Genomic DNA, 11,586 nt, shown 5'->3' on the forward strand with positions numbered 1-11,586 from the left:
TGTCAGTAAAAAAAAAAAATAAAAAAAAAAAATTAAAAAAAAAAAAAAAAAAAAAAAAAATATATATATATATATATATATATATATATATATATATATATATATATATATATATATATATATATATATTATATATATATATATAAGCAAAGGAATTTTAAAAACAAATATATCAAAATCTAGTTGTTTTATTTGTTTTCAACCATCATCTTTTTGTTGTTGTTTTGATGCCAAAGAGTTTATATCAGAAAAATCCATTGTTTGTACTAGATATACAAATTCCACCCTAAGCCTTTTTCATTTTAACATTTTGATAGTATTTTTTTACAATCCCCGGCTTCAAGCCAACCTCATTGCTCTCTGTCATGTTGTCTCGACAGTGGTTATACATTATTATTACTATTATTATCGTTATCATTATAGTTATAATTATCAATATTATTATAATTACCATCATTATTCATATTACTATCATTATTATTATTCATATTATTATCATCATATTATTATTATTATTATTATTATTATTATTATTATTATTATTATTATTATTATTATTATTATTATTATTATTATTATTATCATTATTATTATTATTATTATTATTATTATTATTATTATTATTATTATTGTTATTGTTATTATTATTATTGTTGTTATTATTATTATTATTATTATTATTATTATTATTATTATTATTATTATTATTATTATCATCATCATCATCATTATCATCATCATCTTCATTACTTATATATTTATTCATTTATTTTTCAAACCATAAATTAAGATTTTCATAATTATTATCGTTGTCATCATCATCATTATCAGCAACAAGTCTAAAAAGAATCAGAACTGTATATTTTCTAATTGACATCTTATAACCATAAGATTTTGATCTTCGTCCTTATAATATGAATTTTGATCAATTATTAATTGCTCTGACTATGAAGATCTCGTTCGATCTGTACGAACTTTTCAAGAGAGGGTTATCCAATTTCTCACAAGATGATATGATAAAAGAAAACTAAAATGAACGTTATACGTCATTGGGCACTGAAGCACACAAACCAGAAATTCGGCTTTGTTAAAATATAGCTACAGCAAATGAAAGAGAATGGAGAAAATGCTGTTGTGAAGTTCTCCTCCTAGCGGTTGTGAAATAAATCTTTCTGACAGATTGTTGAATGACAGCGGATGAAATTTGGCTCTATCAATATTTTGTCAATATGGTTCAGAGATAAAATGCCACTCAAAGCAATTGAGAATCTGTGAAGAACCGAGCGCTGTGCTGAAGGTTATACTCACAGTTTATTTGTTTGTTTGTTTTGTTTTGTTTTGTTTTTGTCTTTTTTTTAGTTTGTTTTGTTAGTCTATTCTTGTTTTGTTTGTTTGTTTTTGCTTTGTTTGTTTTTTAATTTGTTTTTGTTTTGTTTGTTTTTTGTTTTTTTTTTGGTTTGTTTTTTGTTGTTTTTTTTTTGTGTTTTTTTTTTCTTTTTAAAAATATTATTATGTTTGTCTGCTTTTTTCACTTCTCATGGAAGGCATCAATATCTATATTTCACTATCTTCCAATGAACGGGAATCACGAGTCACAACTCTTGAATAGGCAGTTGGATTTTTTTTTAATCCAGGGAATCTTAGAAATTTTTAATCGAGTTCTGCTTTTATAGGATGATGCGTCACGTCGTCGTATCCCGTCGCTGTGTCAAAAGCAACAGCAGCAGAGATGTTTGCAGGTTAGAAATCTTACCTCAGTCCTCCTACTCACTCGATTTGGCCCCGTCAGATATTTTTCTGTTCCTTACATTGAAGAAAGGCCACATAGGAAAGCGTATTGAAGATGAAATTTAAGTTTTAAAAGCTTCAGAAGACTGGTTTACAGCCAAATCCAAAACCCTGTACTTTTGAGAACTTTTTCAAGGTCAAGGAGAAACTGAAATGGGAGTAGTGTGTAACTTTAATAGAGAAATTTTAAAAATTAAGTGTGCAAAATGTCATGAGAATCGGAGCACTCCTTCATAATCAGGGCAATGATGAGAGCGACCTATATTCATGTATTCGTCCAACTTTGTCATCGATCACATGATTTATTGCTGTACAACGAACGGACATTTCTAAATAAATGTAAACACGCTGCTGTGTTTATGAACGTGTCGTAAACATACCCATGAGTCATGCTGAGCAAAATTACCAATTGGATTCAATAGCCTGATGTCACGTCCGTCCAGCAACGAGCAGCTTAATTCTAAACAAGAAAATCGGTACTTTTATTCTTCATGCTGGCTAGAAATTTTTCACATGTCATGTGATCAGAATGTATAAAAGTCAAAATATGATCAGGTTTATAGGGTTTTTCTCCTCTGGATACACGTTTATCCTCGTGGGAGAAGTATTTCATAATGGCGTCCGCCATTGTTCCACTAGTTTAGAACCAGTTACTAAGTTACTATGCATCATGACGAGGGAAGTGACGTCACGACTGTTGAAGCCTATTGTGACGTTGGATATTTCTCAAACTGCCAACACTTTTTATCACGTGGGTAATTTTGAGCACACTTTGCAATGTGACCAATGATCTCCAGCACATGGAAATGTTATATAGATTATCCCCATTCATATTTGTTCATCCCCCGTATTTAGAGGTCCAATGATCTATTTATGAATGTGTATTAACATTAGTGACCCACCGCCTCTAAGCGGGAGGTTTCCAGTGATGAAAAAATAGATTTATAGTCAGAAATAAGAGATTGTGGCGCCATTTGGTTTTGTTTTGTTTTATTGAGAATAAAAAATATAAATTCTAAACGAACTAAAAATAACAATATTATGTCATATCTCCTTTTTCAACCGGATATAGTACCGTTTTGAAGTGATGTGTCACAAATTTTATAATTGACTATAGATAGTATGCACTTGGCTAAGAAGTTCACAACATTGCCATCCGGAAGTATAACAGACCAACACACAAAACTATGTGTAACCATGAACTTTTATAGTGTAGTTAATACAGTTTAGTGAGAATCACTCACAAACGCGGATGGCAAAATAAAATAACAAAGGCTTGAGTGACGTCATCTTCGTTCTATCTATAGCCAGATAATAAAACGAACCAACATACAAAAACTGTAGGTCTGATTGATAGTTTGATAACTACTCATAAAAACAATAACAATGAGTATGCGTTGACTGATGTCAATATGCTTCAACAGTCGTAACGTCACTTCCTTCGTAATGACGCATGGTAACTTAGCAACTGGCCTAAACTATCGGAACAATGGCGGATGCCCTTATGAAATATTTCTCCGACGAGCATAAAAGCGTACCAGAGGGGAAAAAAGCACATTATAAATCTGATCATGTTTTGACTTTTATACATTCTGATCACAAGACATATGAAAAGTTCTAGCCAGCATGAAGAACAAAAAGTACCGATTTTCTTTGTATAGAACCACGATGGCCGCCCGTTGCTGGGCGATGTGACATCAGACTATTGAATCCAATTTCGTATTTTGATATAGATTACACGAATTTGACATTACTCATTTCTTTGTTATTATTTATCAGCATGTGTTTACATATATCTAGAAATTTCCATTCGTTGTACAGCAACATATCATGTGATCGATGACTAGCCAGCCACTTTATGAGTAGTTCTCACTAAATTCTATTAATCAGAGGGAAACGCTCCGGTCGTAGCCATCGTTAACTTTATAGCATGGCACTAAAACCCTCTAGGACTGGCAGTTTGACGTCATTTTTTAGGTTTGTGTAGCGTCAAGGGAGTGGTCGTCAGTAGAGCTCAAGGGAACAAGTTGTTTCATTTGTTGAACTATTGAATACAACCGACGATTTGTTTTCATTTGTGGCAAAAGACTGGAATTTTGACGTCATTCTTTCGTCAGTGTCAGGCTATAACTTTACGAGGGCTACGCTAAAACCCACCAAAACCCATATTTTGACGTCATTTTTAGGTTTGTGGACCGTTTAGTATGTTGCCGTTAGCAGTGCTAAATGAAAAAAGTGATCCCATTGGTTAAACTGTTGAATACAACTCACGATTTGTTTTCTTTCGTGGCCAAAGACTTGTCTTTTGAAGTCATTTGTTGGTCCGTATCAATCCGTAGCCATCGTTAACATATAGCTTGACACCAGAACCCTCTAAGACGTATAGTTTGAAATCATTTTTTTGTATTGTGCAGCGTCTAGTGAGTTGTTGTAGTAGAGCTCAAAGAAACAAGTGATCCCATTGGTTGAACGATTGAATACAACTCACGACTTGCTTTCTTTTGCGGCCAAGACTTGTCTTTTGACGTCATATTTTGGTCAGTGCCAGGTTATAAGTTAACGATGGCTTCTATCAGGCTGAGTTTACGAAGGCCACGCTCCGTCCCGTCGGGCCTTTAGACACATAGACAAAGGGAATATAACCACGCCTCTCGGGCGTTGTCATAATGTAGACAATGGCAGTGATTGGTAAACATGGCGAACTACACAGGTTTTACTTCCGAGGGTATTTCTCTCAGTAAAAAGCACCCAACCCCACTGTTCTACCGCTCCTTCAATAGAACCAAAACAGAAATCTGTGTTTAAACTTAAACGGTTATAATCTGATCGAGAAAATCGTGTGATAGCTATTCACCCATTCAGATAAAATGAAGTTGACTTCACTCGGGTCTTTGTTATTGTTTTTGCCATCCGCGTTTATGAGTAATTCTAACTAAACTGTATTAACCAGACTATAAACGTTTAAGGTTACACATAGTTTTGTGTGTTGGTTCGTTATACTTCCGGATGGCAATGTTGTGAGCTTCATAGCCAAGCGCATACTATATGTAGCCGTATAAAAGCAATAACAAAGAGCAGGGAAATATCGATTTCATTCATATTATTGTTTCTAAACTACCTTGTTTGTTCGAGCACGTGTGAATGTGTGTGTGTGTGTGTGTCACAAATTCCATGTTTTGATTGGTCAAAAATATACTGGTTAATTAGGTAACCCACTGTCTAAAAACTGCGTTATTCGTCGTGAAATAAAAACACCGAAAATTAAGGTTCAATTTAAGATTATCAAAATTAGGGCTTTTTTCAGTTTGTACATTCGCCTCAGAAGCAATTGTATCTGAATCAACTGAGTGGTGCAAGCGATATATTTTTTTGGACCCCATGTACATACTGATTCGGTAGCTTGGTTCGTCAGATCTGGTGGAAAGTACTATACGTTAAATTGGTATCCTATTCAAAAGTTAGCAAGCAATTGCTGTTATCTGTTAAACGCTAGAAAACTAGGTTGACTCAGGCTCCATGGGTCTAAATGGGCACTTTTGAGTGCACTGAATTGATTAAGTTTGAATATGGAAACTTATTAAAACATTACAACACTGCTAAATTTGTGTAGATTATGTAATAAAGCGTTTATGGATAGTGTGTAAAAAAAGAAACAGAAGTCATGTGTAATTGAATTGGGTCTAAGATTTTAAAATTCTAAAGTTTCTCGTAATTTTCATTTTCATTTTGATTGTGGTTGATTTTTTTTTAAATTTACTTTAATTAATTAATTTTCTTGATGCACCAATTAAGATCAAAAGGCTTTCACTTTCATATAATAAACTAAATAAATATTAATGAAGACATAATTTGTTTGATGTTGATTCATTTTATTTCATATAAAACAAGGATTGTTTTAATTGACATAAAACCGGTGTCATGCCCTCTGGAAACTGGTCCATCATATTTCTTCATGTTTTTATTTCTTTCCAGTCATACAGATACATACACACACACGCGCGCGCGCGCACACACATACACATACACACACAAAAGAGTGTAAGAATTCTTTAAATCTACCCATCAATCGATTCTAATTTCGTTACCCATCAATCGATTCTAATTTCGTTATCTCTGAAATAAGAGACATTTTCACAAATACTTAAATGATACTTTTAAAAAAAAATCTAATTAGAGTGAAAGTAGAAAACGGTAGGTGTTGCTTGAAGCCTGTGATCGTGAAAATACTAACGAAAGAGTGAAAATGGAGAGGCTTCGTATAGGAACGATACGGACAATGGACGTTTCGTTAAAGTTGTCCTTCAGAGACATTAGGCTCATAGAGACGGAGTTCATCCAGGTATCGATAGCGTGAAACGGACAATAGCAAATGTTTGCTCTCCTTTAGATAGAAGGCTAGTTTATCGCTAAAAGTACTTTCCGCTAGATCTTACAGACGCAGCTACCAAATCACTACTGAGTGGACAGGGGGATCAGATAAATAAAAGTATCGACATCACCAAAGATGGATCTCAGTCCTTTTGCATGTGAAGCGAGTACTCTACCAACTTATGAGCTATCGATATCCCCAAAAGGTATAACTAAACATCATTTACACGTGACTCTCTCCCTCCAATCTGGCGACAGCTTCCTCCATTTTCAGTAAACCTCTATACGGATTCAATATGTACGTATATAATAAAGCCGAAAATACTCCTCCAGTGATTGGAGCAAGCCAGTAAATCCAGTGGTTCTCCCAGGAATCGAAAACGACCGCACCTCCAAAATATCGGCTCGGGTTCATACTGGCTCCAGTGTAGTGATAACCAGCTAAATGACCCAGGGCAACGGCGAATCCAATGATCACACCAGGGCTTCCGAACTCGGGGCGGTTTTTGTCCGTGGTCGCCATGATGACCAGAACAAGAATGAAGGTCAGAAAAAATTCAACGCAGAAACCTTGAAGTTTTGAGACGCCCGGGCTGAGCATTGGAACAACCGCGTTTCCAGGGGATCCTGAAGGGATAATTATTTTGACAAACAGCCCCCCGAAGATTCCACCCAAAATTTGTGCTATGAAGTAAAAAAAGGTCCGTAGGAGAGAAATGTTCCGGCTTATAAGCATGGCGATAGTGACTGCCGGGTTCACATGACCTCCACTCACGTGACCAACAATTTGAATCATCGCCATCATGGCCAAACCAAAGGACAACGAAATTCTAATCTGGTATACGGAGTTTTCACCTTCTATATGTACTGTCGCCATACATCCTAGGAAGACGTAGAACAACACTGCAATGAATTCTGCAAAACAATCGCGCCATAAGTGATAAGATTTTAGTTCTTTGGTATCCAACAAATTGATCTTTCCGTCGCGAACTCCGTACCTGATGAGCTCAAGTTTTCTGGATATGTGAATGAAATAGGCTTCCAACCCCATCAAACTAATGATTTTATTAAAGCGTACTTTGAGACGGATATGGTGAAGAATTCCGGATGGAATCTACTCGAGTCAAACTCACGAAAATTCGAACCTATGGTGGAAGCACAGCATTAAACCATGTTGATCCAATGTATTGCCTTACCATTTAAGGTGGACTCTTCTTTCTGATTATGGTTTTGTAAAATAAAATTTTAAAAATTCACGATATATTTTAAACGTCATATCTTCATAATTATCCTCTAATGCGCTATCACATTGTCAAGTCTTTCTGTTATCTGTATAAATGAGGATGAAAAAACAAACAAATGTAAATTCACAACAAATAAATTCTATACATATATAAAAAAAAGGTAAACTGATAAATATAATAGGCTAAGAGTTCCATTTATTTAACTTAAGAAAAATTATGTCTTAAAAGTATATTCCAATGGAAGATAGTCGTAGTGCAGCACCACAAGCTGAGCTCGGGCGAAGACTTGCTCAAGACCCCACGGCACGACGGGAGGTTGCACTTGGTACCTGTGACACAAAGACCATACTACGAATGCCAAACTGCTCCAAAGATCACCACCCTCTCGTAAGAACAGAAACATATCGCTGAGATTGATGCTATGCGTTTGGCCTAAAAACTCATAACATCCGCCAGCCGGATATAACGTCCCAACACAAAAAAAAAAAAAAAACTACTCGTATGTGTAACTTAAACGTTTATAGTCTGATTGATACAATTAGTAAGAACTACTCATAAAAATGGCTGGCTAATGGCTGGCTAAAAACAACAACAAAGAGCTGAGTGGCGTCAATTTCGTTCTATCTATCCCCAAGGTATCAAGTTCCACTCTCCGTCGTACTGTGTTGTCTAGAGCAATATATAATGTGCGCTATTTTTTTTCGTCCCATGGTGTAAAAATCATACTATGAATGCCTAGCTGCCCTAGATCCTCATACTCTCTTTAAGAACAAAAACAATTTGCAATATTTACACCATGGGACAAAAAAAAAAAAGCGCATCGCATAAGAATGCTCTTCCTTAGTCAATTTTTTAAAAAGATTAATCAAAATGTGTGTTGGTGAGAGAGAGAGAGAGAGAGAGAGAGAGAGAGAGAGAGAGAGAGAGAGAGAGAGAGAGAGAGGGGGGGGGCAGTGTGAGAAAGAAAGAAAGCAAGCAAGCAAGCAAGAAAGAAAGAAAGAAAGAAAGAAAGAAAGAAAGAAAGAAAGAAAGAAGAAGAAGAAGAAGAAGAAGAAGAAGAAGAAGAAGAAGAAGAAGAAGAAGAAGAAGAAGAAGAAGAAGAAGAAGAAGAAGAAGAAGAAGAAGAATTCTATCGTTCAACTTGATTTATTAGAACTACAACGCACATGAAGCCGATGTTCATCTCATGTTCTGCGGCGTCAAACAGACCATAGCAAATGCTTGCTCCCCTTTGGATATGACAATAGTTTATCGTAAAGTAATTTCCACCAAGACCCGATAGAGCAATCATTGCGAAATGACAGGAAGGATGGGGAGTCTTCATAGTACTGACAGATTACAGACGTGCTTGGAGAGTCTTCATAGTACTGACAGATTACAAACGTGCTTGGAGAGTCTTCATAGTACTGACAGATTACAGACGTGCTTGGAGAGTCTTCATAGTACTGACAGATTACAAACGTGCTTGGAGAGTCTTCATAGTACTGACAGATTACAAACGTGCTTGGAGAGTCTTCATAGTACTGACAGATTACAAACGTGCTTGGAGAGTCTTCATTGTACTGACAGATTACAGACGTGCTTGGATAAGTTCTTTCTTAACACCATAATTCATAACGGTGTGCCTGATAAGCTTGCGATGCGTCAAATAAAAAGAAAACTGAATTTGTAGCATTCATCTGCAGCCTTCTTCTTGGAGGAGAAGAAGAAGAAGAAGAAGAAGAAGAAGAAGAAGAAGAAGAAGAAGAAGAAGAAGAAGAAGAAGAAGAAGAAGAAGAAGAAGAAGAAGAAGAAGAAGAAGAAGAAGAAGAAGAAGAAGAAGAAGAAGAAGAAGAAGAAGAAGAAGAAGAAGAAGAAGAAGAAGAAGAAGAAGAAGAAGAAGAAGAAGAAGAAGAAGAAGAAGAAGAAGAAGAAGAAGAAGGGAATGAGAAGGAGTATGAGTAGGCGGAGGATGGGGACGAGAAAGAGGAGGAGGAAAATGAGGAGTAATAGAAGGAGATGTGCTTGTCATCGTGCATTGCCGAGAAATCAGCGCCGTTTACATAGTATTTGCCATAACATTATAAATACAGAAGAGTGATGGAGCAGGCACTTATGTTGATAACAATAAGAGATGAAGTGAGTAGGAAAGTGCCAAAAGACAATAGAGAATAAAAAATGTTCGCGGCGGTGATGGGGGTTTGAACCCGCGACCTTACTGGTACAACTCCACCTGGCCGGTGAGAGCGTGACTCTACCGTATGAGCTATCCAGTCACGCTCTCACCGGCCAAATTAGAGTTGTACCAGTAAGGTCGCGGGTTCAAACCCCCATCACCGCCGCGAAATTGTTTTATTCTCTATTTATTGTCTTCTGGCACTTTCCTACTCACTTCATCTCTTAATATTATAAATACCGTCAAACTCAACATACCTATCAACAAAGACTGTCGTACTCTGAAATAATACCTTTAATTTTTTGTTTAAAAAAAAAATAAATTTTTGGCCAGAAAACTCATCCTTCATATAATGACCCTCATTTTGTCAAAAACGCTCAAACATTTAAAGTAAGTCGCAGGTTTTGAAGTTTTTTGAAAAGATGGTCATTTTAATCGATCGAAATGTGGAAGACGAGTTTTCTGGCCAGCATTTTTAAAAAACATATTTGTTTCTTTTTTTTTTTCTTCAGAGAACGGCAGAACGGTAATAAAAGCCCTTCATGAAACATCATAAAATAAGTCATATAAAAGGCTACCCGCATATTTTACGAAAGGCTCGTGTGAAAGCGAGTTATAGGTAATGCGAATTTTATTATGACCATACAATACATAATAATTAATTATGTGTGCAGGTGTGTTTACGTGTTGTAGTGTGCGTGTATTTCAATTGTTATACGATTCAATAGTCTGATGTCACACCGCCTGGCACGGTGGCCATCTTGGTTCTAAACAAAGAAAATCTGTACTTTTTATTCTTCATGCTGGCTAGAACTTATCATATGTCTTGTGATCAGAATGTCTAAAAGCCAAAACATTATCAAATTTATGGGGTTTTTTCCCCTCTGGATAACCTTAATGCTCGCCGGAGAAATATTTCATACGGCGTCCTCCATTGTTCCGATAGTTTAGAGCCAGTGTTGCTAAGTTACCATGCGTCATTAGGAAGGAAGTGACGTTACGACTATTGAATCCTATTTCAACAGACACCAAGATAACCACGCCTCTCGGACAGTCGTCGTAATGTAAAGAATGGCAGTGATTGGTAAACATAACAAACTACACAGGATTTGCTATTGATGGTATGTGTCAAGGTAAAATACCCACTGTTCTACCGCTTGATCAATAGAACCAGCACAGAAAACGATGTGTAACCTTAAACGTTTATAATAATATGATGGATAAAAATCGTGTGATAGCTAGTCACCCACCTGGCGGTATAATAACAATAATGATTAGAGAGAGATAGAGGTCAGTTTCATTCACCTTATTGTTTATAGATAATATGCGCTTGGCTAAGAAGCTCATAACATTGCCATCCGGAAGTATAACGGACCAACATAAAAAACTATGTATCCATGAACGTTTAGTCAGGTTAATACAGTTCAGTGAGCATTACTCATAAATCGGATGGCAAAAAACAATAACAAAGACCTGAGTGACGTCATCTTCGAACTATCTATAAACAATCAACCATGTGTGTCCGACCACGTTTGAAGGTGTGTCACAAATTACATGTTTTGATTGGTTTAATTACTCAAGAACGACGCGTACTTATTTGCTGGCCTGAAAACCCGAATTGTTATGGTATGGACTCGTTTTTGTAATGGAAAGTCTCAAAACAACCAAAAACATTGTCCATTTCAACAATGTTAAATCGAACCAATGAATGGGTTCTGTTATCAGACCTGCTAATATATGCACGTCGTTCAAGACCCATTGAAACTCTCCACTGCAAGAAATCAACACATTTCATTCACTTCACATACCCATTTGAATACATTGTTTTCATCTTAGGAAACGTGCTGTTAATCCATGAAATTCCTCACACGTGGTTTGGTCAATACTTGTATAAGTTCTACATAATTCGTTCATATCTTCCTGGAAATCATTGACTATAAAAGACTGATGTTATATTTACATTTAGAGACAGGCCGGTCTTTTATATGTTTTCTAGGCACAGCCAATATTATTGTAAAGAAAGGGGAAGTC

General features: G+C 35.9%; 1 protein-coding gene across 1 annotated transcript; it reads right to left on the reverse strand.

Moving 5' to 3' along the window:
• Positions 1-5,636: 5,636 nt before the first annotated feature.
• LOC144976939 (lens fiber major intrinsic protein-like) lies at positions 5,637-11,586 on the reverse strand. The gene is made up of 2 exons (XM_078921564.1): positions 11,364-11,586; positions 5,637-7,485 (listed from the first exon to the last, which is right to left on the reverse strand). Exon 2 carries the CDS (start codon positions 7,205-7,207, stop codon positions 6,380-6,382), a length of 828 nt encoding a protein of 275 aa, XP_078777690.1. The 5' UTR covers positions 7,208-7,485; positions 11,364-11,586; the 3' UTR covers positions 5,637-6,379.

This window comes from Berghia stephanieae, chromosome 7, assembly GCF_034508935.2.
Source record: "Berghia stephanieae isolate SIO BIC M18660-M18661 chromosome 7, UCSD_Bste_1.3, whole genome shotgun sequence".
Classification (NCBI taxonomy): Eukaryota; Metazoa; Mollusca; class Gastropoda; order Nudibranchia; family Aeolidiidae; genus Berghia; species Berghia stephanieae.

Bases quoted from the DNA above. Each gene is read 5' to 3' on its own strand.
- LOC144976939 (XM_078921564.1), bottom strand. From the start codon at position 7,207: ATGGGGTTGGAAGCCTATTTCATTCACATATCCAGAAAACTTGAGCTC.